This window comes from Setaria italica, chromosome IX (assembly GCF_000263155.2).
Source record: "Setaria italica strain Yugu1 chromosome IX, Setaria_italica_v2.0, whole genome shotgun sequence".
NCBI classification, from domain to species: Eukaryota; Viridiplantae; Streptophyta; class Magnoliopsida; order Poales; family Poaceae; genus Setaria; species Setaria italica.
In genome coordinates, this window is record NC_028458.1 from 11,844,538 (window position 1) to 11,872,349 (window position 27,812).

The 27,812-nt window shown below is 46.0% G+C and overlaps 2 protein-coding genes and 1 pseudogene across 2 annotated transcripts; 1 reads left to right on the top strand and 2 right to left on the bottom strand.

Moving 5' to 3' along the window:
* Window positions 1-429: 429 nt before the first annotated feature.
* On the bottom strand, window positions 430-4,688 carry LOC101769598 (fructokinase-like 2, chloroplastic). The gene is made up of 5 exons (XM_004982407.2): window positions 4,493-4,688; window positions 3,656-3,948; window positions 2,892-3,547; window positions 1,670-2,141; window positions 430-998 (listed from the first exon to the last, which is right to left on the bottom strand). Exons 1-5 carry the CDS (start codon window positions 4,552-4,554, stop codon window positions 736-738), a joined length of 1,746 nt encoding a protein of 581 aa, XP_004982464.1. The 5' UTR covers window positions 4,555-4,688; the 3' UTR covers window positions 430-735.
* Window positions 4,689-4,825: 137 nt separating this feature from the next.
* On the top strand, window positions 4,826-6,991 carry LOC101770001 (annotated as a pseudogene).
* Window positions 6,992-8,526: 1,535 nt separating this feature from the next.
* LOC101770408 (cytochrome P450 85A1) lies at window positions 8,527-12,493 on the bottom strand. The gene is made up of 9 exons (XM_004982409.3): window positions 12,093-12,493; window positions 11,268-11,589; window positions 10,040-10,189; window positions 9,702-9,950; window positions 9,530-9,616; window positions 9,363-9,441; window positions 9,165-9,271; window positions 8,952-9,076; window positions 8,527-8,858 (listed from the first exon to the last, which is right to left on the bottom strand). The coding sequence occupies exons 1-9, from the start codon at window positions 12,476-12,478 to the stop codon at window positions 8,771-8,773; spliced, it is 1,593 nt and encodes a 530-aa protein (XP_004982466.2). The 5' UTR covers window positions 12,479-12,493; the 3' UTR covers window positions 8,527-8,770.
* Between the last annotated feature and the right edge of the window lie 15,319 nt (window positions 12,494-27,812).

Below are 27,812 nucleotides of genomic sequence, written 5' to 3' on the forward strand. Positions count from 1 at the left end.
GCTGAGAAACATTGCGATGTTTGCAAGGATAAATGACAGATGATAGCAATTCATGGTAGAAAGCTTAACTTATATTTCCTAAATAGCTGGCTTTAAAAATCCCCACAGATTTGATATTTCCAATTAGCTCTACCTTTTGGAACCCCAGGTCCAACAATAATGCATATTCGAGGTGCTTTATTAATTATCAATAGTATTAACCGGAGATGTAATGCATTGTAACCAAATATAGGTACCATGTGAAACAAAGACATGTAGACTTCATGCCTTGTTGCAACTTGCAAGGCATAGAACACCCAACTGCAGACTCAATTTAGCCCACAATAAATCTGTAATTCCCATGTTTTAAAAAAATCTTTTACCTGAAAAATAAACGTGCTGCTCAGTTTAGTCACATAGATACATTGGATATACGAAAAGCATAGCCAATAAGATCAAAGGAGCTCCATTCCACAGTTATTAGTGACTTCCATATGGCGGCGATCTAACAGAAAGAATGAACAAAGATGTCATTCTAGGCAAAATTCCTGGCATCAGTCACATTTACATTGTCACCATACAAAATTTGACACTGTCAACATGTTAGTCTTACTTTTGAGGCTATTAACCTATACTCAACAAACCTAAAAACTGTAGGTTTAAGCTAATGCTTCTGAATCCCAACTTTAGCTAACTGCAGCCAGTTCCCGTAATAAATATAGGAATCTAGTATCTAGATGCCAATGGCCTCTCCTTTCACTCCACGTATGCAAGTTCACTAGTTGACGAGTTTTCTGATTGCAAGGCATCAGAAAGTGTACGATATTCCCTCTCTGTGATGGACCTCACTTCGTACTGCTCACTGGTTGGATCTGCTCTTTCTTTTGGAAGGAAGCCCCGCTCTCGTGCAAGCACCCACTGATCGAGGACACCACATTTAATAGCATATTTGACTGCCTTGTGCAAGTAAACCTTGTCTGTGACCAGGTGAGGGTTAATTGCGAGCATCCTCATGAGGGCTGAAGAAACAAAAAGACACAAAATGATGTTATCCCAGTTGAATGCTTGACAGACAAACAACACGGGCCTTAGAATCACATAAACAGAAAATATGAATGGAGTTCAAACAGTTTTTAATCATGCTGGCATATTATCTCCACAAAGTACGGTTATATTGTATTCGTTGTAGATAGAGGATGCCCGAAAAATGGCCCTCACAGTGTGCAGAACTTCAGAAGTTACAGTCATTGAGTACTTTGCCAAGAACAGGTGGAGATGTAATAATAGGTTGTCTGCTACATTTTTTCCCCAGATATCATAAAGCTTATTGCGACTGAAATGCCCGAAAAATGGCCCTCACGGTGTGCGGAACTTAAGAGGTTACGGTCATTGAGTGCTTTGCCAAGAACAGGTGGAGATGTAGCAATATGCTATGTCTGGTAGATTTTTTTTCCAGATATCATAAAGCTTATTGCAACTGAAACATTGTGATACACAAGGCTATGCATCATGATGCATAGATGATAGACCAGAGGTTCTTTCCTTTATCTTAAAACAAAATCAGCATCATCTCCACAATAGTAAGAGTGACAGTACATATTTAGTGATTCACTGCCTAATGTATGGTGTCATTTATGAAACAGTAGCATATCATGTAGATGTAGGGTGAAAAAAAAAACATATGAGGTACCTGCAACAATGGCATCACCCGATTGTGACATTTCACTGGTGAAAGGAGTGATTGGTGCATCTTCTGTCCCACGAACCCAGCCACTGTGCTTTTCTGTGTAATAGTGAATCTTGGAGGTACCATTTGTCACAAAGAGGACCTTGAGATTATCATGCCACAGTTTCTTAATAGCTTCTGGACTGTAGTGTGTGAATTTGGATTTATCATTATCATTTGTGTCAAATTTCTCAGATGGTTTAATATCGCAAAGAAACTCAAGTTCTTGTTTCGTAACTTCAATAATATCAGCAGCTTCCCATGCCTCCTTGATGAGCGACTTGGTTACCTTACTGGATGACCATAGTGGAAGTGGAAGATTAAGATCAAAGAATATTATACCACCAAATTTCTTCGAAACATCAACCGCTTTTAACAATGATGACTGTGTAGTGGGCTCAAGCAAAGCTGATGAATTATAGTAAAACATCTTAGCCTGTATTAAGAAGAAGAAAGTAATTATTAGAAAATATATTATCCTACATGTATTGCAAATTACCAACAGAAGTATAGAATGCTGAGGAAATATTCTCTGCTTTGCATATCAAGAGTTATACAATGAGCCAAAAGCTTGTTTATGGCACTTAAAGATCCATATCAGATTAAGCATGCATATCAAGAGTATTTGCAACAAATTCGAAACACTTTGATAGATTCTTAAAATTCTTGTAGCGGTATTTCATTCCTATTTTCATCCTCTCAAATAACAAAATAACATGTAACACCACATAAATTACAGGCCAAGTTTAAGAAAACATATCAAAGAATTGGAAAAAGTAAAAGAAAAAAAAACTCGACAACCAGGAGAAGACATTCCCTTGACCCTGAGATTGTCTTAAGAGAGGGGAGTACCGGATCCTTTACGGAGCTACTCACACGAAATGCGAGCACCCGGATAAGAGAACTGGAAAAATATGAATGCAAATTGAGAATATGACTTACTGCATTATTAAATATTTTGAAAATGCATCCTTATAAACTGAAATAAGCGACCCACATCTCTATGTGTACAAAGTGAAGACCTAAACTTTTTTTAGGATCATAAACTAAACACGCAAGAATCAGATGTTTTCATACCCTTATTAGTAAGTAACAAATAAGTGTTACCCAAGCATGTAAAAGATGATAAAGTATTATACAAAAGACATGATGTCACAAGATTTATATTTGATGATTTGATACTTGCCTCTTTTAGAACTGCTGGGTTGATATCAGACTGCAGAAAACAATCCTCAGCACAAGGTTTAACGCAGTTTGTCTTCAAACTGCCTTTGCTTGTGACCTTCATCAAGGACACGGCAGTTGGCGCTGAAGAGTCCATACAAACTGCTCGTGTTTGAACCCCATTGACATTTAGGTGGTACAGCAAACTTTGACCATACTCATCATCACCTAACTTTCCCATGAATGCAACCCTGCCACCAATCGCTGCTAAAGCTAGAGCAACATTGGATGAAGGCCCTCCTGGTGCCCTCACAAATTTATCTGGAGACCAAAACATATCCCTCATTCTATCATGAATCTCATGATCTATCAGCCTATTAGCAGGTCTTCCAGAAGGAATAAATGAGTATTTAGCAGGTCCAAAGCAGCACACTAGTGGCATTAAACTGTAAACCTCTCCAATATCTTCATGCAATGCTAACTCTATTTTACTTTCCAGAACATTGGCCAAATTCTCTACCACAATCTGATCCCTTTCATTAGAGGGCATCAGATCTTTGCCCCGATCATCTCCTTCATCGTCGCTAGATTCCTCTGTAGTCTTAACTTTTCTTCTTCCCCTCTTCTTTGGCTCCTTTGCCTTGTCCATCCCCTCCTCTAAGCTTGCAGTAGTAGTAGCTGTACAATAACAGTAAAAAAATGGGCTTACTAAGGGTCAGAGATAAATCATGATGCTGCAAAGAAAGTGCTCCAGATGAGTAGAAGTGCAGCCAGTGTATAAATTACCTTTCTTGCGGCCTCGCCTCTTAACTTTCTTAGTCTCTTCAGGGGATGCTTGTTCAGAGTTTATTTGGCTTTCTTCTCCTTCACCTTCCAATGTTTCTGTAGTGGCTTTCTTTCTTCCACGTCTTGGAGCTCTTTTCTTTTTAGTTGAAGTTTCACCATCACTGTCTTCACCACTTGAACCTTCCACATCTTGAGAAGTCCTTGACGCAGCATACACAGTTCGGTTAAGCAACCACACTGTAGGCTTAGCCATGTTCTTCCCCAAAATATCTGTCTTGTAATGTATTTGACCCCTGCAAACAAGTCACCAGATTATAGGAGTGCACCCTACAAGTACGCCATTTATAACTTTACAAATTCAAAGGGATTAGCTCATGTTTTGTTTAAAAACGAAGAAAGAATATTTTAATAATATAAACCGGCTGTTCTGAGACAGACATTTCAGTATGAACACTACATGTATAGCAAATGCTTTTTTTTTGGTATTATAGCAAATGCTATTGAGGCAATGCATCAGAAATAAAGCAGGATATGAACAATGAGATCTGTAATCTCCGTCATTTTTCTTGCCTGTCCACTAATCTGTACACCAATCTGAGATTTCCATGCGAACACAACCCAAATGAATTGACCAAACATTCAGGTCCGTGAATCAGAGGACAGAGCCACACTGCAAGTCCCAGAATAAACAAAAGGACAATTCTGGATCCTAAATTCCTAATATCACCTACCACACCGCAGGTTGCAGCGACCGTACGGGGGAAACGGCATCTTTCATAAGCATTCACGCTGATAATTGGAATACAAAGAAGTAAATTCACTATGTCGAGAGATTACCTGATACGATGATAAGGGGGCAGGGAACAAGTGAACCGCGGAGGGAGAAGAAGAGAAGCCATCAGTGGAGGGAGGGGAGTAGCGAAAATCCTCGCAGCTCCTCCTGGGACTGGGAGAAGAAGAGCGATTGGTCTGGTTGGCACTCACCAGCGAGGAACCGCAAAACCCCGTGGGGGACAAGGAGGGGATTTGGCTGGAGCAAATTACCTACTTGCCCATAGTTCTTGAGGATAAGGGGCAGAAGCGTAATAACGGGTTAGGCGTATTCCACGAATACGCTTTCTTGGTCTGTTCGCGTAAGTACTTTTTTTTTCTTCTTCCAGTCGGCGCATCCTCTCCGTCTCCACTCTACAGCCATCTCCTCCGCGCCGCCTCAAATGAAATCCGGCCTGCTTCGCGCTGCCCCGATCCGATTTCTCCGCCCGGAAGGTATTGATCTCTCCTTCGTTGCCCCGATCGAGTGGCACGCGGAGTTGTTTCTTCTCACATTCATTCTGGCATTCGCAGCAGAACCATCTGTTCCTATCCTGCCTGCCAGCATTTCAAGTTGTTTTATCGATTATCGTTGTTGTTGATGTTTCATCTGAAAACGTTCTGGAATTTCTTTCCTCAATGTCACAGTGATCCCGCCACGCTTGGTCGGCTCCGACATTTCGGCACCGGCCACTGTTGCCATCCTATCTTCCCACTGTTCTAGGTCTTCTCATTGTTACTGCTACAGTGTAGTAGATGCCTGAAATAATACCCCTCTGTGATGTTACCATTGTTAGAATGATCGTGGTGCAAAAGCATTGTAAAACTTACCCAAGCATTGTGCTGTTAGTACGTTTGTGTATTCAATATTTTGTTCTAGTCACTTTCATTATTCCAAGTTTCCAACCTTGTGGTATACCATGTTTTCTGTGAAAGAGAAAGTTATGAAGATGATTCGTGCAGCAAATTACCGTTCTATAGGATTGTTGATATATTCTAATTGTCATTCTGATATAACTTGAACTCTTTGTCTTTTCCCCCTTTTCTACATTGCACAGTGGAAACAGTTTTACTTATGTTCCACTGATGTTGGCAGTAAGGACTAAGGAGCCTGTGGAGTCATTGACAAGAGCAAGCCTGCATTTCCCGAGGGAGCCATTCATTTGTGGAATCCTTTGTAAATGCAAGCTCCCAAGAGCAAGAGATTGTCATTGCTTTAGGGAGCAATGTGGATGACACAATCAGTACAGCGCCTGATCGACCACTGTTCCTATACTCTGCTGTAAGATGGACAGGGAAGCTTTGAACCACATGAGTAACTCTGACAGGTCAAACAAAAACTGAGTAGGATTCAGGCCCAACTGATGAAGATATAGTTCCAGACCAATTGATCCAGGTGTGATATTCTATTGTAAGCATCACATGAATAGAAACACGGGAGAGCATTTGTTCTAGTTCCTTGATGGAGATATCTAACCCAAGATGGATGCAAAGTTGGCATTCACTCTCAGTATGCAGAAATGTGTTTAATTATGAAAGAAACTTGAACAAGGAGAGACTTTGGTCAGAAAAATGAGGCTAAGAAGGGTGTTACCTGTAGGTCATGGGCATAATTAATCTGATGCCAGATAGTTTTAGTGATGGATGGAGATTCTAGAATTGGAGGCTGCCGTTTCTCGGGTCACATTGCTAGTATTTGAACACGTGGATATAATTGACATTAGTGCATGATCCACACGCCCTTGCGATAAGCCGATAGGTCTCTCCAGGATAGGGAGCTTCAAAGATTGGTCCCTATGCTAGATGCAATCATGAAGATACCCGACACAGAAGGGAAGGTGTTATTAGTGGATACATTATATGCAAAAGTCACAGGAGAACTGTGAATCAAGGAGTACAGATGGTTTATGATGTATCTGGTGGGTGTCTTAACCTTGGTGTTCCTTAAGAGTGACTACAAGTTTCAGTATGATGTATGCAAGCAAGTAGCCTCCGAGCGATACTCAAGAGTGTGTAACGCAAAACTGGCAGGGATATCTTCATGGAGAATGATTGTTGACCTGGGATTGTTTTTTCAAAGAATCTGACCAAAACCTTCAGCTTCTTTCTGCTATCATCCATCGGAAGATAGATATGCCAAAGAAGGATTGGTGCTTCACATGTACTATGTTACTTGAGCTATCCAGGAAAAGATTTCTAGGTGGAAAATGTAACTGCGTCAATCCCATTGGGAGGCATACTACCACTGTTTCTGCCACCACATATGCCAGATTCAGCGTCGCCAACTTAATTAGAACTCGCAATGCTAGATTTGGTGTTGATACTGGTATAGTGCAAAGATTAGTTAAGTGCTATGCATTGCTGAAGTTGCAGAAGTTTTTTTTACACTGAAGTCTAGGACTTATTTTCCTTTGAGACACCAAAGCAAGAAATGTGTACTAACCAATCAAGTTTATTTTGTATACCTACAGATACTATTAGTCCTAAGTAAAAAATTTAATAGTGTTAAAGGGCACTTCCAGATCACTTGTTGAGCATTTTTTTTACCTCACCTTTAGTCTATTTATGGGTTTTCTAGCTTTTTCTTTTACATAACCATTTTTTTACATTGGCTTCTATTGGCCATTTGCCTGTTTTGAGTTCGATAACTTTTGCACTTGTTTTATTTTTCTTATGCAGACCTTTGCCCTTGTCAATGAATATGGTATTGCTCTTTCCTTTTTGGATACAAACTATCTCTTGTTAGTGAAATGAATTCTGTACACTCTGACTTCTGCGCATATGCATGCGTTGGTCTTTGTAACTGTCAGTCCACTGATTTCCAGGTGCAATACAGTTTGGGGAACATACAACTCATTTGCATCTTTGTACTCGTTTCATCACATGGGATGCCATCATGGCAGCGTGTTACTTTGCATATGCCTTCTTCTGCTCGAGCATGTACCAGCTCTTGTGTGCCCAGTGCTCGATTGTTCATGCAACGTGCGTCTGTCACTGTCTGTTGCTACTTCTGAATTCTGGTCGTAGATAGTGCGTGCAAAAATGTGGACTGACAGATACTCTCTTGTGTCAGTGCACTACAGAGTGGAGTTTGCATGTCAATTCTTGTGAGTGCATGCATGTGGTCGTACCCTACACTCTGCCTGTATTTCTCTTCCATGTGGTTGGTCTGATTTGTATCTTGTTGTTTAGTCATTTCCTTGTAGATGCGGGAAGCAGCTAGGCTAAGCATTTACTGTAAGCATTTGCAAATACTTTGTATTTCCGCTAGAACTTACCTAAATTAGATTATGGTCTTGCATTCTGGACATACTACCTTCAGATTCACGACTTGGGTTCAGTCCTTGATGCAATTTGTAACTATTGCCCTGTTATAAGAATACATTTGGATTTTACATGAATTACATAACATACTTCTTAGTGTTAAGAATTTTCTCATACGCATTTTGTTCACAAGTTACCAATTTCAGAAAACAAAGTGCAGAACTAGTTATCTTCTAAACTAAAGTGCATTAGCAGCATTTTTCTGAGTATGTTGAATAATGCAGTTTTATTTTCAATAAAGATTAGCAATGGTGATGCTTCTAGATTCCAACAACTTTTGACATCTTTAGAAGAAGCAATCAATATTGACTTCATTATGTTGAGCCGTTGAGATGAGGAGAGTACTTTTCCTTTCATCAATGTGTTGCCTAACCAATTGAAGGAACTTTGCATTGCTGAACATGAGCTCATTGTCACTTTTTTAGGGAACTGAAAGCCACTACCATTGAAGCAGTTTATCATCTACAACCTGTGTATTAAAGTAATTCACTACTTTTTAGGGAATTGAAAGGCACTGCCATTGAAGCAGTTTATCATCTATACCCTGCGTATTAAGGTAAAACTCTTCCTCTGTTCGTGCATTAGTATGTCCATTGTATTTCCTTCATGTTTTGCAATCAGTGTCCATCCATATTTTTGGAATCAGTTGGTAGTTGGCATTTGGTAGTTCAGTGGGTGCCTTAAACCGGAAACCTGACGTATGGGTAGCTGGTTTCTGCATCAAGTTGAAAAGCATAGAAGCCAAATGACACCTGTTATAATTTGAAAATTGATCGACCAAAAGAATACTGGAGCATCTGATGGCTTTCTACATCAATTTCCTAGTAAACCTATGATACCTATACCCTCCCTATAACATTCCTATTGGCACGGACACCAATGGCTGTTCTAATCTTTACAAGAAGCTAGCAGCAACAGCATCGCAGAGTTATTCTATCTGAGTCTAAATCCTATCTAAACTTTGCAAAATGTCTCGCAAGTTCAGTAATCTTGAACTCGGATATGTAGCCCATTGGGAGCTGCCACTCTGGGAAACTTTGATATTGTGTTGTTTCCTTCCTCCTCCCATCTGCAAGACGAGATCAGTGCCAAGATGTCATCAGTAAATTGCTCTGGAGGGTTTTTTTTTATATAGCTTTCAAGGTTTTTGAGAGGAACAGACCTGTATCGCGTGACGAAATAGTGAAGGAAAGTTGCAATTTCAACTGTTCCTACTTCCTTCCCTGGGCACATACGAGCGCCTCCTCCAAACAACATGAAGTGGGGATGTGATTCCAGGCCCTTCTCCTATAGTCAGCAAGCATCATCGGGTTAGAATTTGACAGATCTTGTTGCTTGTTTATTATTGGGTACATTTGCTTGGTCTATTCCTTACCAGCCATCTCCATGGGTTGAAAACCATCGGTTCCGGGTACAGGAATGGATCATAATTTATCTCCCTTGTGTAGACATAAATTCTCCAACCTTTTGGAATAACATACCCTGAAAGAAATATATAATAATGCATTAGAACTAGCTTGCAATTTACATAAAAATTCTATCAGTAGGAGTATGGAAGCCGTGGGATTCTCACCATTCATTTCGACATCCTGGGTAGTTTTCCTCAGTAGCCCATTGACAACCGTAGCTAATCTTAGAGTCTCATAAATGACCTGCATATTAGAGGAACCAATTAGTTTATCATGTCCAGGGTACAGTTCTACTCTCACTGCTTTAGGGCGTGTGTCATCTCCAACTTACAGCTCTGGTGAAGGTCATTGACTTATAATCGTTCCAGTCAAGGGCATCCTCTGGCGATTTTCCCTTCCTGATGTCAAGGTGCTCTTTCTGCAACAGCCAACAGATCATCGGTTACCTCAAGGATTATAGGACTTTTGTTTTGGAATTTAACTTGGTTGTGAAGTATATGTACCCTGATTTGTTCAAGAGCTTTTGGATTGTCTGACAGGTACTTCACCGCCATCATGGAGGTCGTCGACACGGTCTCATATCCAGAGTATATGAGGGTGATGAGCAGGTCAATGATCTGGTCATCGTTGAGCTTGGCCCTGGTACCCTCGTTGCCGCTCAAGAGCGCATCCAGCATGTCATCTTGAGCACAACCAGAGGACCTCCGGTCCGCAATCATCTGCCTCAGCATTGCCACAAGCTTCTTCCTTGCCTGAAAGATAACATCGCGATGTTAGAGGGCTCAGTTCAGCTTAACCTTTTTTTCCTGATGTTTTCAGGTATGCAAGTAGCAAACAGTACCTGAAGCCCTTTGCTGTAGTTGGTTCCTGGGATGTTGATTGGCAGGGAGAAGGTGCCAAGTACAAGGGTGTACAGCTCTGCCTTGAGGGCATCAGAGAGTGGGCCAGCAGAGATGCCAGCAATCTGCCTGAGAGCTGAGAGCAAGGCCATCTGATGAAAAGAAGAAAAAAAGGCAGATAAGATTCTGTAATAATAAGTTGCCATGCCATGCAAGGAGTATGAAATTCAGCACCCCAAAAGCAAGAAACAATGCCAAGTGTTCCTTTGCATTGAGACATGTGATGGTGATGATGGTGCATGGTGTGTTTGTTGTGCACTTTGGAATGTGTAGAGAGAGATGCAGATGGCTTTCCCCCCTGTCTGGCCCCTTTCCTTCAGCTCATAAATTTTTTTTGGCTATCCAGCAGTGCAGTACAGGTTCTAGAAAGCCAAAGATTCCCCTTTTGGTAGAGAGAGGAAAGGAAGGGGAAGATCCCTCCTTTTGCCCCCCCAACTCTTTTTTCAGCAGTCCATGAATGGATTTCAGTTTTCAAGGGGCACCATCATTCTGCCGTGTCGGCCTGTGGTGGCATTGCCGCACGGGATTGGAGGGCAAGTGAAAATTCAATACAGGCAGCGGTAAATGCAGTAAAAAAGGGTGAAAAAAGATGTCAACTCTCAGATTTGGATGTCAGGGGCTAAACTTTAGCCCTGTCACATCACACGTTCAGATGCTAATTAGGAGGACTAAATATGAGCTAATTAAAAAACTAATAGCAGAACCCATAGGCTAAATCGCGAGACGAATCTATTAAGCCTAATTAATCCATCATTAGCGAATGGTTACTGTAGCACCACATTGTCAAATCATGGACTAATTAGGCTTAATAGATTCGTCTCGCGATTTAGCCTAGGGGTTGTGCAATTAGTTTTGTAATTAGACTATGTTTAATACTCCTAATTAGTGTCCAAACATCCGATGTGACAGGGGCTAAAATTTAGCCCCTCCCTGCCAAACACCCAACGTCAAGTCGTCAACAACAAATGGGACTGGTGATTTAAGTCTCAAAATGCGGCACTCAAGGTAAACCAAAAGATTTCCCAGCTGTGGGGCCCACATAATTAACCGCCCCCTCACTGAAACTCTGCTTTCTGTGATTGTTTTTTCTGTCAGCAGGCTTTCAGCTAGCAACAGGAGCAACGCAAAGCAAAGCGTGAGAAGAAGAAGGGCAGGGCGCAGTGTGTCTACCTCCTTGGTCATCTCCTGGATGTCGACGCGGCGGCCGGCCCAGCCATGGAGGTGGGCGCGCATGAAGGCGTCGATCTTGGGGAGGAGCGCGGCGCGGATCATGGTGGGGCGGGTGAGCGCGAGCATGGCGCCCCTCATGGCGCGGTGGAGCGGGCCGTGCACGGCGGCGATGTTGTTGGGCCCCAGGATGTCGAGCATGGACTGCGGGTAGCCCGGGACGAAGCCGGCGCCCTCGCTGGCCAGCGTCCGGCGGTTCAGCTCCGGGTCCATGCACACCACCGTGGGGCACCCTAGGATATGCGTCCGGAAGAGGCTCCCGTACCTGCAGCACATCGACATCGGCATCGTCGTCAGCATCAGCATCAGCAGCAGTTCTACCATGAGAAAACAATGGCGCCATGAACTATTACGTTGTGGAAATACATTGAGAAGGAAGGAGATTAAACTTTGGAACAGGTGGGGACGACGAGCTAAGGTCCCAAGAGTTCTTTATTTGGAGTAAGTATGATATGGGGGTGAGGTTGTGCTTTAGGAGGGTTCAGGAGGATGATGGTGTGGTATGGTATGGTATCTTGGAGCTGGCAGAATGGGGGGACTGCGAGCTTTTGGGGAACACGGCACTGATGTTCCTCCTCGTCTCCGGATCGCTTTTTTCTGCCCCAGCGAACTCAGCCCACTTTCCACCAAATGATTGATCCGATGAGGGAGGCGAGAGCAGAGCTCGGCAGCTCTGCCGTGCTCTGTTCCTGGGACGACTGGGAGGAGGAGAAGGGAGCATGGGGACCGGAATGCGCCGCCATCGCCGGAGAAGGAGGAGACGGGTACCTGAGCCTCCTGGCCTTCATGAAGCTGGGCCCCTGCTTGAGGAACTCGGTGGTCTCGCCGAAAAGCGGCCACCCCATTGTGCCCGGCGGCAGGCCCCGGCGGCGGCTGTACCGCACCTCGTTCCACCGAAGCAGCAGGCTGCTGGCCAACACCGCCGCGGCGAGGACCGCCACCAGCAACAGCACCGCCATCTTTCTCCTCGGATGCTGCTGCTGCTGCAGGAATGGTGGTGGTGGTGGTGCCTCGGCACTCGGCAGAGCAAGGAGAAGGGTGCTTGCTTTGCTGTTGTACTGGGAGCCGAGCAGCCCTTTATATAGGCCGCGCGGCCGGTCACAGAGGAGGAGGAGAGAGCTCGCAAGAATTATTGCCACCCGGCCTCTCTTCATTTTTAATTCTATATTCACCTGCTTATAAAAAGAAAAAAAATAGAGAGAGAAATTAATTTATTCATCCCCTCTCTCTCTCTCTTGAATTGCAGCTGCAGATAGAGGAGGAGGAGGGAGGAGGGTCCACATTCCAAGGCGGGGCGAGGGGCTTGGCCTTGACCGTGGGGTCACGACAAGGGTCAGAGCTCTGAACGGCGCCCAGGCATCTCCTCCGTGCGCTGTGCCTGCGCGCGCGTGTGAACCCTGCCGGGCTGGCCATGGCCTGCACCCTGCCTGCTACGGAGAGAGGGAGAGATGAGATGGGATCAACGGCAAAGAAAAATGGAGCCCGAAGGAGAGCTCCTGTGTCCATACTCCATCTCTCCGTCTCTCCATCTATCTATCCATCTACTCCGCTGTCGTCTGCAGCGGCCGCGCATGCCCGGCCTTGGGAACGACGCCGGCGGTGCGGTGCGCGTCGCCATGGCGCCTGTCATCCGCCTTGGCCTCTGCCTCCGGTTCGGTCAAACCCGGCCAAACCCACACAGGAAGGCTGGCCTGGCCATGTGTGCGCGTCTGCGCTGCGCATGCTCGCTTGTTTGTTTCCGGGCGTGCGCACACATGCTGATGCCGCTGCTCAGCTCACGCCTGCCGCTACACGGCACGGCACCTAGCCGCCTGCCTGCTGCCTCGGACGTATCCATACACCACACAAGACGGTGGGGTGGGCAGCGATCTCTTGTGCGTCCGCAAAATAGATTTTATTTTAAAAAAAGGATTTTATTTTTTTTACCAAAGTTAGCAGGGAAAGCTCCTTACCTAATTTTTTACAATTTTTTTACTTCAAACCCGTTTAATTTGTTCCTGGAAGTCGAATCCAGACTTGTTGGGTACTACTTGATTGCTCTAATCTCTAAGCTAGAGACCCTTTCACAAATAACCCACCGTGTACATTAGCGTGGATAGATTCTAGAAGGTAAGGTATGTATGACAGTGAAAGTTATTGGTTCCTTGATATCCGGTGTCTTAACAAAGAAAGTCAAAGTTGGAAAGAAAATAAAGAGTACTACATTCTCTTCTCTTTTTGTCAACATAGTTGAAATATGATTGTCCCTAGAACCTTTTTTTATGAATAGGAACCTACTCGAAAATCTCCCAAAAAAACTAGCCCCTATGTTCATGAATTCAAGGTGTATTTTATTTTGACTCTCGTAGCTACAAAACTGCTATAATATATTGTTTGAGAATATTTTAAAATACAAATCTAACCATATAACTTCTATATATTACACATGATTACTAATTATATGTCAAAAATTGTAAGCTTTTATGATACAAAATATGATGGAGTACCTCAAACCTCCATACTTGCTGACCAAACATTGTTTTCCTCGTATCCAATTCCCCTTTGCCAATTGGACGTCGAAGTTAAATAGCTTGAGCATTCTACCAAATGGCAGGGCCTTTCTTTCTAATATACACAGGAGGATTGCGCGTCATTATTGTGTATCGATAGATAAACGGCTCGAGGTTCTCCATCCCCAAGCTGCTCAACTGCCCAGCACACACAAGCTTTGCAAGCTCAACGTCGAGACATCATGAACGTCAAGTGATCATTCGCTGCATAGTTTTTCATCTCGAAAGGAGATGCTGTCCTCGATCCTAAACGGAGATTTGTTTGTGAGTGGGGCTGATCCAATCAATCATGAGATTGGCAACAAAAGAAAAAATTGGGAAAGGGAATGCATGCATGGGTGGTCGACGGCCGGCGCCATGTGCAGCATACATGGCCGTGTCCAGCTACTGATTGCCCATGCACAGTGCAGTGATCAATGAGATTTCTGATGCATGGATAGATTTGATTCTTAATAACTGCAGCTAGAGTAGTAGAATAATGAATCCATGCCCGGTAGCCCCTAGTGTAGTGTAGCATAGGTTACAAAACTTTGTAAAAATTTGATATGAAAATAAAGAAAACGAAAAGGGCATAGAGAGAGAGAGAGAGAGGAGGAGGAGGAGGATGGTTGCAAGCAATTGAGGTGGCACGTGGGGTGGTTCCCATTGGACCATTGTTGTGGGAGAGGGGGTTGATTGGGCATAGTACAAAGGTACTCGAGGCAGCAATGAGCAATTACAATCAAACCGGTAGCGGATCAGTACACCGGCAGTCACCTCACACACATGCAGATCAAGTATGCGGTTACAAGGTTAGTTAGATCTGTGATTTAACAAGCTACACCTGTGTTGTGTTTGGGTGAGGATGAGAGAGATCTTTTGGAGGAAGATGCATGGTTGGATGATGGCGTGAAGAGGCGCAGGGATCAGGGAGCTGCTGCCCCTGGCTCTGGCTGGCCAAGAGTGCCTCCTCACCTACTGGGTGCATGTGAGTGTTGGTGGCAGCACATAAATAAATCCTTGGCCCTACTACGCGGCTTGATTCCACTAGATCTCCTGCCGTGCACTGCCCACTCGTGCGCACCCCTGCTCCCCCTGCTCCACTCTGTTCCTACTCTGTTCCCGGGCAGTTTCACTTTTCTAGTTTTACCGGTACTTTTATCTCCTCAAGTTACTGATTACTTGTACTGAGTATTCAAGTATCAAATTTGTTTTTTTTTTGGGTAGCAGGTAACATTTGCTGTTATTATTGCGAGTAAACTGTTTGATGTGCCATACAGTAGCCCATAGTGTCACAAGTACAGATGTTACAGAACTGCACATTTAATGTTCGACATGGCAGAACATTTTTTAGCTAAGTGAAACATGTGTTTTTGTAATAGGTGTGCACATACGTAGATTTCTGATGCAATTCTTAAATATATACTCCCTCCATCCCAAATTATATGTCGTTTTAGTTTTTTTTTAAATTGATAAATATTATTATGGATCTAGACATATAGTATATACACCTAACAAAATCTATGAATTAAAAAAGATAAAATAATTTATAATTTGCACAGAGGTGGTACTGTTGTGATGCTACAAGTATATATATGAAGTTAACGAAATATCTGTAGTTTTGCGAAATTTACTCTTTGGTCTTTGGTTTTTTCTAAGGAGGTATGATGACTTATATATTTTCCCATGGATCGTGTGCAATTTATATGTTCGATATATAATATTAAGTCACATTTTACGCATTGCTGCGACAACATTAATCTCCCAGATTCTCACTGGTTTACCCATTTGTAAAATGTGTATTGTATTATGAGTGAACGAGTACAATTCACGTATGCAAGAGAGGTGCCCCTAATATCGAGCATAGACTTATTGTATAGTGATTTATAAGTGAATAAGTTGAGTTCACATGTGTAGAGATGGCAATGAATCGTGGTCCTAACATCTCATTCGCAATCCAACATGGACCTTAAACATCTTTAACTCGAATACGAGCCAAGGCAAAATAGTCAATTCGGTCCCTGAACTTTACACCAATGGTCAATTTAGTCCTTCAACTTTCAAATCTTCATTTTCAGGTCAAACTCATCCTTGTGCTGATGTGCTACTATATCTTAATATGAGACTCATGTGAAAAGTCCATTTTACCCTTAGCTCATGTAAATTAAATATGTATATGCTCATACTCCCTGGATACATTCACACAACAATATATTTTTTTTAACTAACATAAAATATAGTTTCTAAAAAAATGCATGTACTCGTACTTTTAAAATCATGCATGTGCTCATATGAATAAAATTTTGATATGCAAAATGTATGTATTCTTTCATGCTATACACAATTTAATGTATGTACATATACTCTAAAGTTGACATGTACTCATATACTCGTGGTACGGTATACATGCTCCATGTACGTATTCATATATATATATATATATATATTCATACTTATATATTTTGGATAATATTTTGTTAATTCTGGTGGAAAATTGAGGAGGGGGAGAAGGAGCTAAGGGAAAAAATGACTTTTAGCATTAGTTTCATGCTAATATGAAGCTCCATATCAGTATAAGGACAAGTTTGATCAAAAACAAAAGTTGAGGGACTAGATTGACTATTCTGAAAGTTGAGGGACGAACTTAACCTTTGATGCAAAGTTCAGGATCGAAATGGCTATTTTGTCTTCCTAGAACTCAGAGCCCGTTCGGTCGAGCTCCAAAACTTGCCCAACCAAAATGAGGGCAAGCCCATAAACTTTGGCACTTGTTTGGTTCAAAGAAAAAAAATAGCTATCACATTTTGGCACCCAATCAATTGATAACCTTAAGTTGTTGACCAGATTTTGGCACAAAAATTGTCATGCCCACGTTTTGGCATGTCCTAGATTTGGTATGGCACAATTTTGTAGTCAAACAATCAGACCCTCGTAGAATAAATTTTTGGCCATTTACCACCCCCTACATATGTTGGAAAGGTACCTCTAAATAAAAAAAAAAGCATGTAGAGGATAGTAATTTTGTAGAACCGTTTCATCCGTATAGCATAGTGATCCATGTAGGATCATTAGCTTTACGGCTCACAGTGTTTCTACTAGGAAGGCGTATGCATATCTTCTAAAACATGCCGCTGATAGTCGCTTGCGCACACTACTAATACGCGGAGGCACGTCGGCGCGGATTAAATCATCACACGCATGCATCGACGCTTTGTTGGGTTGTGCTTTGTGTTCTTGGATGGGAGGACGGGACTGTACGGGTCTGATTCCGGCGACTGTTTGGGGAGATTTCGACGGATTCGTAGGACATGGCGGTGCCCATTTCGTCCATCTGTCACACAGTGCTCCCTATCCGTGATCCGTCCATGCATGGATGGATGATCCGTCACAACAAAACGTCCTATTTGTTCAGCTAGAGGCTGTAGTTGGCGCATAGGCTAGTGGTGGTAGTACCATGCGCGCGGCGGAAATAAAAAGGTCGTGACCTGTGCTGTGACTGTGAGCTCTGCATGCGGCACATCCATCAACTCCAACAGCATGGATGGAATGGGAGCCGAAGCAAAGCCATATCTTTTTGACCCGATGGGGATGGCCGACGGCGGACGGCGACCGCCGGGCTTTGTCGTCGGCCGGGGGGATCCGCCCTGTGCTGCCGGCGCGGCGCACACGCGCGGCGGCAGATGCTGACTCGTCTACGGTCTACCTGGCTACTAGTCCCTATGGCGGGAGGGAGAGGACGGGGGGTGGGGAGCCAGGGCCCAGGGGAGGCCGGGAGGGGAGGTGAGCAGAGGCAGAGCACAGCCGCTGCGCAGCAGGGGGGAGGGAGACATGTCAAAAGGCCGTCACGTCCGACGTGGCTCACGCTAGCTAGAGATTTGCATGAGATTTGCGCACGGGAGACCGGGGCTGAACAAAAGCTGTGCCCTGCCGCTGCTACGGCTCGATCGGCTGCGTAGGTACTGTAACGATGAGTGGCACAGTGTGCCGGCCTGCCGCAGTTACTGGTTGGTGCCGCGCCACGGCGTGCTACAACACCACGCGCGCAGTTGCTGATCGGAAGAAGCTTCGCCCTCCGTGCGCGTGTCCTCAACAAACCCATCGATGTTCGATGCGAAGTTGCGAACCGTCGTCCTACACAAGTATGGATGGTGTGTGCGCGTGCGTGCGGGCCGGGCGCGGCAGGGCAAGGGCATTGATGCGCATTTGTTGGTCACAGGTAGGAGGCAACATGCGTGGGTCCTGCCTTCCCCCTGCAGCAGGAGGCCCGGGCGATGCCGATGGATGTGGATCGTATCGAGCCGCACGCACGCTGCTGCGGATCGATCTGCTGCGTGCACGCTTCGCGGTGCGGCGGTGGGGTTGAGCCTACACGACGGGGAGGGGCGGCACCACGCTAGCCCCCGCGGCGGCCTCGGCTCCCTGCGCCGATCGGAGTGACCAGCCTTTTCTTTACTCGGCAGATGGATCCGATCCAGCAGGGGAATTTTACAGCACGAGCCGGATCGGCCGAGGTACTCTACGACGACATAAGGATGATACGACTGCGTCTGTGTATTCGATCTGTACACAATATAGGATGGGGAAACAAAGGTAGGAGTAGTCGCTAGATCGGTCAGGTAGAAAGGTACTATGCACATGCGCTGCAGGAAATGGAAGATGGAGGGATCAACAACTCACTTGGCACGCGTGCGTGCGTCAAAGGAAGGAATCTTCGCGGAACGTACGCCTGGGCGTCTGCACAGAGCCGGAGATCCACCGTATCACCGAAAAGGCGTGCGGGTACGGTACTTGCGATCCAACCGGCACAGTGCCATCGACCATCGTCCATCCTACTACATCCTACCCACCACCCATCATCGTCCATCAAGACAGAGATGGTACGGTGTCTCGTCGAATTAATGTAGCAGCAGCGTAGTACGAGTAGAGTAGAGTGTCCAACCAGGCAGCGAGCGTCCGTACCGGCACCGGCACGGGCGTGAAGGCGGAAGGATGGACACGCACACGAGCGGGGAACGAACCAACGGAGCCATGGAATGTCGCTGCCGTTCCCCCCTCGTCCTTGCGATCCTCCACATGAGTGCGTCCATCACTCACATGGCAACCTCACATGCCCATCCTCTCTCTCTCTCTCTCTCTCTCTCTCTCTCTCTCTCTCTCTCTCTCCCCCTCCCCTGTTGCTTCTACTGCGTCAAAAAGGATGCTGCCTTGCCAGATTTTTAACAATATCCCATCCGTTCGTGCGCCCCAGCCCTGCCGGCGGGTTTTCAGTTCAATCTTCTTTCTTTCCTTTCCTTTGTACTATATTCAATTCAAAACGTAGTACTCCGCAGATAGAAAGAAAGAAAGAGAGAAAGAAAGCGTTGTTGTTTGGCTTGGCTTGGCTTGGCATGGACGGACGCATGCAGGTACTGTGGTGGTGCTCCACCCCGCTCCGCTATCACCCAAATCAATCAAATCAGAGTTGCACGAGGGCCTCTCCCTTGTCCTGGCCTGCTTTCCTCCCGGGACGGGACCCGCCGCCCCCCCGCCGGATCGATCGGATGCCTCTCGCTTTCCTGCGCTTCAATGCACGCTACAAGCATTTTGATGTGTACGCCGGCCGTGCATCGCCGTGTGGAAAAAGAGCGCGTCGCTGCATCTGCATCGTGCGCTACAAATTACCGGTCAAATCTACCTACTCTCTACTCTCCGGTGAAGGAGGAGGGTAGGAGCGTACTCTAGCTAGTTGTTGAATTCTGTGGCGCTCCCGACATTTACACGGAGCCCCGCCTCACCAACGGAAAAGGAGAAAAAAGAGAGTGATCCGGTGCTCCACAACTCTTTCTCGACACGTGTCCACCTAGTTTATTCATACCTCCAAGTAGACACATTGACATGTGATGTGATCAATTTTTATTTTAATCCATTGCGTGGGTACAGAGTTTTCACGAAACAAAACTAGAGTGAGTACAATCTACCGCACTCTTGTTGCATATAAGTCAACATCTCCGTTCACTGCTTCTTCTTCTCAGATCCGATGCTCATCTTCCTTCCAATCATATCCAAAATGCAGATAATGGCAATTTTGGTATTTTCATGATTAAGTGGAAACTCCCTTCCCACACTCTGTCTTCCTCCTCCTATCTCTAGTGGCGTCACCGTTATAAATTAAAAACCATCGTCGTGTGCTGCCAACAACCACCAGCCAACCGGTGGTTCTTTGCCTCCCTTTGGGGGATAGAATGCATCTGCCTCACACTTGTGTTTGCGACTCCACCACCGCTGGCTTCCCGTAAACCAAGCAAACCACGATCTTGGAAAACCATGATATCTGCCTTGTTAGTCATTGTTGACTGAATAAATTAAACCAAAACTTTAATCACCTGAAGTCCAAGAAGTGTAGCCATGTTCTAAACTTTTTTTTTAACACAATCCTACCAAAAGATATATACTTTGACTATCATGATCCACATTTAGAGCCTAAGTAGTCACGCTACTTCATCAAGGAACCAATTAGTTTTGCAATTTATTTCAAATAGGACGACTAAATAGGAGTCCATGTGATGGAGGAGGCACCAAAAGGAGTGCCGTTCAAGGTCATATGAACTTTTACGTTTGTCAAAAGGGAGGGCTCAACTTTCTTGAAACGAGCAAAAGTTTGGTAGCATAGCCTTGTACACTCCATTTCAAATGCAAGAAAAACTTGAGACAAACACATTTATCCCCAGGTCATGCTAGTGCTACCATACTAGAAGAAAGCGTTGTTGGGCCTAGCACATAGAAAAATAATTGAAAATAAAAGGAATGGACACCCCACTCACCGCATAGTACTATCGCAGCACCTCATGCAACAACAAAGACCAAGGTTGTTCCGGCGATCGATCAGATCGATGACAAGAGGGAAAACAACAAGCCCCCTCCAGTGCTCACTGAAAAAACGAAAAAGGTGACAGGTACTTGCTTGGACGCGAATTTGTCACTAGACGCGCTCGCGCGCTCATCATTATCAAATCATTGAAGGGTTCGATCGAGCCGTGTGCGTGCCGTCGCTTTACTTCGCTAACGCCACGGCTGGCTGCTGGCTAAACCCCTCTCAGGGATCATCAAAAGCTAGCTAGCACGGATGGATCTGCACCTGTGTATCGAGGTCACGGTAGGGGTGCCGTTCCTGTCGAAAATCCGGGCATTATGTCCTTAACTACAAGGAGCTAGGATCGGAGGTCACCAAACAATTGTGCATCAAATGGATTAAACCACGCCTAATCACATACGCGTGCGTGCGATCGATCGATCGATCGTCTGGATGTCTGTCGAGCTGCGTGTAGCGATCAGACATTCAATTGGAAAGGTGGCGAGCTCCCAATCATCAAATTGCTGTTGGTGTTGGGGTGCACTGTTCTCCGTATATAGGACGCGATTGCATGATTGGGTTGGGGCTCCCCTCCCATCCCCTCGTGTGACAGGGACCGGGGTTAACTATCTCGCGTCCGGCCAACCTTACTTGTACTAGGGCTATGGCTATCTCGATCTCTTGACATGCATCATGTCCTTTGCATACACATGCTAAGTCTTTTCTTGAGGAAAAAAAAAAGGAGGGGCACAGCAGCGTTGTACTACTATAATCCCCAAGTTTAGGAATGCTAGAAACATCTCGGTCTTCGACTTTGACGTGTTCTTGATGACTTTGTGATAAGTGATGATATAGATCCCTGGTGATTTTTTCTTTCTTTCTTTCTTATGGATCAACAGCGACACTCGAATTATCGAGGAGACCGACCTTTAGCTTTTCGCCGTATGAAAGGCTTGAAGATGCTTAAATTGACCACACAGCCTGAAGTTTGGAAAACTGAGCAGATGAGCTCGGGCTTTTACTTTCCAAGGATAAAGGAGAAAGATATTGAGAGAGAGCGGGAAGAAAGCTTATCTAGGCAATGGAAACAGTTTGTGTTCCAAGGAGCTAATCGTGTTATCACCTCCATCACACAAGCGGATGCATGTACGTGGACCGGGACATCTCGGCGTGATGTGCACCAGTGCACTGATCCATCGAGGTTTTCAACTATTGGGCTTTGGATACACATAGCTGAACATATTTGTGAAGGCAATTCCGACGATACATAGCAGCACTCAACTTTGAGCTTGTCTGGATTGTAATACTGTTCCCTAACAGCTTTAGCACACAAGGCGTGCCGTACCAGGACAGGTTTTCAGATCCTGACCGAACTATACACTCAGATGGAGATGTGCAGGCTGTTGGGTATATATAGTATTTTTAAGAATTTCGAAGAACACATCTCTGGTCTTACGTTCATATACATACAGTATCAATTTGGGAAATTTTAAGCCAGCTTTTCTGATTAAACATTTGAACGTGACGATATGTTCACCTAATCAACCCCGATCCTTTTCGATCAGTGAAACAACACAATGCCTGTTTTCCAATAGTATTGCTCCCCACATATTCGCATTGGCTGGATAATATACATGTCAAGAGTTTAATACCCAAGATGGTGATAGCACGTAACCTCACATAGAGAGAGTAATGGTATCAGGAAGAAGGGAGGCAGGTCGGGAGCTAAAGAAGCACCGCCCTACCACCATCTGGGGTGCGTGCTCATGTTTTCAACCAAAAGGATCGAAAGGACATGGTTGCTTGATGGCGTGGCTCGCCGAGGATGGTAATAAAACCGTATCAGTTTTTTTTAAAAAAAGATTGACTTTCAATATTGTTTTTGACTGAAATACCAATGAAAACTACACATGCATGCATTAAACGTTCTTAAAATATATTTTTAATTTTGTTGAGGCTGGAGCTATAAGTATTCCAAACACTGCAGTTCTACTAATTGAATGAAAAACAACAAAATATAAAATGTAGTGTCCATACATCCAACACAACCTATTTCATCTTATTTACCACGATATCTGGAGGACAGAGAGTGCACTACTATAGCAGGCGTAGCATGACCAAAGGCATTATGGTAAACATGCTCGACGGCAGACGACCACTGAAATCGACCGTGGGCTCCACATAGCTACACGTGACGGTGATGCCGGTTGACCTTGCACTGCCGCATACATGGAGGATGTCCAGTTCTACTTCAATTCGATCGTTCACTGGAGCTGGATATATATGCACGGGAAATTCCGCACAACCTGGCTGCAAATAAAATGATCGAGGTCCCGGCGCTCGCGCGGCACGCGAGCGACGGGATTTAAGGCTTTTCGAGCCATCAATCACAAAACAAGAGCTGCTGCAGCGAGCGCTACATGGAACCGCCGGTTCGCCCTCGCTCGCTCGACCGCTCACGTCCCAGGTCGGCAGGTCGTGTCCATCTCTCCATCACACGTGCGCTTGGCTGCTAGCGTAGCCCCCCCCTAGATCGATCCGATCATTGTGTTCCTGCACGCTGCGTCCGCGAGCTAGCTACACGCACGCAAGCATTGACCTTGATCGAACTCAGATGCTAGATGCTACTCGAACCCCCATTAAATTTGACTTTTATATTTTTCTAAAATCGTCAAAAACTCATAAAGTATCAAAATTTTACATTCACGGCACCTTCAGGAGGGGAGCTAGGAGCCGGCCATCTACGTGGCACATCCACGGCGCTTAGACTTTGCGGACCATTTTTCCGTAGAGGAAAAGCAAGTCGAAGAGGGTGACGCGCTAGCTGGGTTTGGTTTGGGTCATGGCTGTGCTTCTCCAAGTACGAACCCTAATTTAAGCCGTATAATGCCTCCGGGCAAATCGCCATTTATTGGGCTGGCACTCGTGCGAGAGGGACTCGCCGCTTAATTTGGACGCTGATCGTAGTATCAGTAATGAGAGAGGGGATTAATCGTGCATGGGATCGGATTGTCTCGTTATTACACCACGAAACCCACAGGCGCGGTCTACGAGTCCACTAGGCTCAGATAACCCCGTCGTGTAATCCTGCTGATCACCCATCATGCGCGCACGTAATGTATGTTTATATAGTACAAATTCATAACCACGGAGCTCTTTGTTATTAATGGCGGTGGTCTATTTCGTGGAGGATCCACAAAGTGGTCTACAGGCGTGCACGAGCTAGACATCTCGTGCGATGCCCTTAATTTCAGCTCAAAAGGTGGGGAGCACTTAGTTTAAACTACTAGCTAGTGGCAAATTCTGGACGGGAGCTAGCAGCACAAGGCAACAAAAAACAAAAGAAAATGGTGGCGGATCAGTTTGAAAATCTCTGCCGCGCTCCGATTTCCAAAGCCCATGGATTTTAGGGGCCGGGTCGCGCAAAGTCTCTCGGAATCAGTTGTTAATCTTCCTTGTTTCCCACTAAGCCACAATGAGTTAAACTACTAACTACTGCACTTGGAGGGGCGCACTCGCATCACCTCGCAACCGACACGAGATCCACCTGTGGTCGATCATCACCTCGTCAGTCCTCGACCGATCTGCCGCCGTGCGGCGATATAAAATTGGACCTCCGTGTTCGTGCGTCGTCGATGGATTGGCCACGATATATCCGGGCAGCTTTTGCTTTTGAATGAGAGGCACAAGGGGACAAGCGGCGTCACCTGATTTTCTACTGGAGCCGCGGAAAAGGTGCTGTCTCTGACCGATGTCTTTTACTGCATGGCCATGGCCCCCTTTTGTTTCACTCTGTGCTGCCACGATACCCATATTTTTTAGTCCTCTGCCGACGGTTTCTGCAGCACGGACGACGACCGTGGTGGTGGTTCGTCCGTTCGTGTGTGCGCGCTTAGTGAGTGAGGATGGCTTTATTAGTTGAGCAATTGACTAAGGTAAAATGCTAGAAATGCTGCGTGTAGTCTGACTCTAGTGCACAATCGAGGAGGAAAAAGTTGGGTACCTTGCTTGATTCCCTCTCCCGTTCATTGCATTAATGCCAGATTTTTTTGGGTGTGTGCATGGCCCGGCCCCCTTTTTGGAGCATGTGAATTTCACACGGATCTGCAAATGATCTAATTTAGGTGGCGACCTTGACCTAAAACTACACCGAGTGGGAGTGGGTATCCTGTCCACTCGCCTATTGTGCTTGCCGATGGGAAACTTGCGCTGACGAGTAGCCATACATTCCGATCGTACGTACGACGTGAGGCGCACCTACGCACGGATGGATCCATCTAGGCAGTCCAGCAATGGGATCCCGCGCGCTCCCAGTACGTAGACATGACACACACAGCACACGGCAGGGAGCTCTGTACGTACAGGTAGATGGAACCTTGGAGTCGATTCAAGAGAGAGGGGCATGTATCATGAATTCTGCGAAGCTTGCGCTGTGAACGAACCGGCCTAGGAACCCCCATTTTCATGTTCCCATTTTGTCAAGTGGCCGTGATGCACGACGCAGAGGAAAACAAAAGATGTGATGAGCTATCGGTACGTGGTACGACGACGACACATGCGACCGCATCGGACACGCGCACGAGCGGCCTGGCAGATACCGGCCGATGGAGTGGCTGTGCCTTGTCAGACACACAGATGCATACTCCATGCTACTGTTGCGTCTGTCATGCTGATGCCGCCTCTGCACTGCAGCATGTACTAGTTGGTAATGGTATCGACCTACTACGTACTGTGGAGTAAGCGTGTACACGGGCATCTGAGAAATTAAAGCAGGCCCATCTTCCGGAAAAGGAAAAGGGGCAAAAAAAAAAGGCAGCAGGTCCAACCGTGCGAACCTGCTAGTGTAAGCGTATTTGTTTTCGCAAGGTTTTTTATGTTGATTTTGTGGCCGTGGGATGGGCCAGTGCATAAGGATTTTATCGATAAAAAAATACTCCTCCTAGTAGCAATTAATCAATCGCATGAACATACATTGTAATACTGTTGGGAGAATTATTGTGAAGGAAGCAAGTATGTACCAGATTAGTTTGTGTGTGGGGCTGGGCCTTTCCTGTCACACGGCCCATCTAGCTCTGCTGCGCGCACGAGCGCATCCGCTGGCTTGTTGTGTCCTTCACTGCTGGTGGTGCCCACGTGCCCACTAGGGTGCCCTCCGCTCTTAATCATCACCTCCTTCCTGTTCCCGACAAAGTATGGACCTGTTCGCTTCAGCTTATAAGTCAGCTGAAAATTTCAGCTGAAACGGCTGATTTGTTATGAGAGGAAAAACACTGTTTGGTGGCTGATAAGCCGGTTGAATAAGCTGAAGCGAACAGGCCGTATATCACCAGCACGAGGTTTCTCTTGCGTACATCGTACTGTATATATGTTAAGGATTTTTACTAAGAAAAAAAATGCGTACTCGTGTGGCAAGCGGTAGAGACAGCAATGAAGTGCGCCCTTGTATACTGGAAGAAGAAGTGGCGCGCCGCTTCGCACGGATGACCTATCGCATGCACGGATCTCTTGCGCGTCGTTGCCTGGATCCACACACTCCCGACTGTAGCCGTGCCGGCTCGGTGCACTGTGGCGATATCAAAACCCACAGCAACGAGCTCCCAGACAAAAGCGACAGTGCAATAATATAATGCAGCACGTAAAACCCGCGTTTAGCTCGCTGGAACTGAACTCCACGCCTTGAGGTAAGCAAAGCACTGTGGACTGTGGCACAGCACAGCACAGCACAGTGCTGCTGCTGCAAGGGAAGAAGAAAATGAAGGGAAAAGAAAAATGATTCGGAGCAACGAGCAAGTGACAAAACGGGCGAGAAAGTTTTGCTCCCGGTCAAACGATGCAGCTAGCTAGGGTGATCGATGCCGGATCCATCCCAACAGTGCCTGTGTCAGTCGGGGCAGCGGGGGACCCGCCGTGGGCGGACGGATCCCCTCGGTAGCCTCGCCCGGCCGCGCCTCCCGACCCGATCGATGAAGGCCGGAAGGGAATCCCAGGCAGGCTGAGCAGGCAGCACCGCCCACCCGTGCGGCGCGCGTCACGCATACGTGCGCGCACACGTGCAACATGCCAAGCCTTCCCAGGGCAGGTACGAGTACGACGGATGATGACCTGTCGACCGCTCGTGCATCGGCCTGCGCTGCACTTGGTACTCTACTGTCCTGTCCATCCACACTCTGAGTCTCAGACTGCTGTGAGCACTAATCCGTCACCCTGCCAGCACTAACAGTTTTTCTTTTCTTACCGTCTTCTCTTCTGAACAAATAATCGCGATCAGCCTCTGATCCTCCGCCGCAGGCCGCAGGGCCCAACAAGGCAAACACGCTGGCGTTTGCATCGGATGCCTGCTCTGGTGGCCACACCACACTGATTGGATTGCAAAGCATGTTACCCAACCCACCGCTACCGGGCCACTTGGCTAATTAGCGCAAACTAATTGTAGCTGCTGATCACGCGTGCGCGCACGACCAGCAACCAGCAGATACACATACGCCATCGTACTGTGCCGCAGTTCATCGTGGAGTGTCAGTGCTCGGCCTACGGTTCTTGCTGGCTCTCTCCAATCGGATCTACTGCACTAAAGCCCGACAGCGATTAGTCGAAGCCATGCAAGTTGTAGGAGCATCGTGTTGCGATGCCTCCAACCAGCAGCGAGGACCCCAGCCCAGGCCTCCAAACAACTGCCCCAACTGCCACACCCAGCGGCTGTGTAGCCCCACGCCTCCCACGTGTGACCGTGTGTTCAGGAGCCACCCCCGCAATCCCTGATGCGGCCAGGGAAATTCACCGCTCCGCTGCGTAAAAAAAATATATCTTCTCCTCTATCAATGAAATAGTCACAATCTCGTACCCCTTCGTCACACGACCTTGTGCTTTTTGTTGATCATGCAAAGCAGCAAGTCTAAACACATTGGCACAGTGCGTATTAAACATCTATAAGCGATTGCATCTTTTCCTCCGCGAAAAATTTGTTACAGAAATGGCTTTACGCTGGCCGGCCGTGTGTTCCCGATTCTAAGGTTTGAAATGCACTCACAAACACTGAAATGGCTTCAGGTTACAATTTGTTAATAAGTAGAGCAAGCATTCATTGCCAAAGGAGGGGGGGGGGGGGGGGGGGGGGAAAAAAAAAAAAAAAAA

Excerpts from the sequence above, each read along its gene's own strand:
- LOC101769598 (XM_004982407.2), bottom strand. The coding sequence starts at position 4,554 with ATGGCTTCTCTTCTTCTCCCTCCGCGGTTCACTTGTTCCCTGCCCCCT. Across the intron at positions 3,949-4,492 it reads CCCCCTTATCATCGTATCAG|GGGTCAAATACATTACAAGA; the intron begins GTAATCTCTCGA and ends ACTTGTTTGCAG. Across the intron at positions 999-1,669 it reads GGGTGATGCCATTGTTGCAG|CCCTCATGAGGATGCTCGCA; the intron begins GTACCTCATATG and ends TTGTTTCTTCAG.
- LOC101770408 (XM_004982409.3), bottom strand. The coding sequence starts at position 12,478 with ATGAAGAGAGGCCGGGTGGCAATAATTCTTGCGAGCTCTCTCCTCCTC. Across the intron at positions 11,590-12,092 it reads ATGAAGGCCAGGAGGCTCAG|GTACGGGAGCCTCTTCCGGA; the intron begins GTACCCGTCTCC and ends GATGTGCTGCAG. Across the intron at positions 9,617-9,701 it reads AAGCTCTTGAACAAATCAGG|AAAGAGCACCTTGACATCAG; the intron begins GTACATATACTT and ends TGGCTGTTGCAG.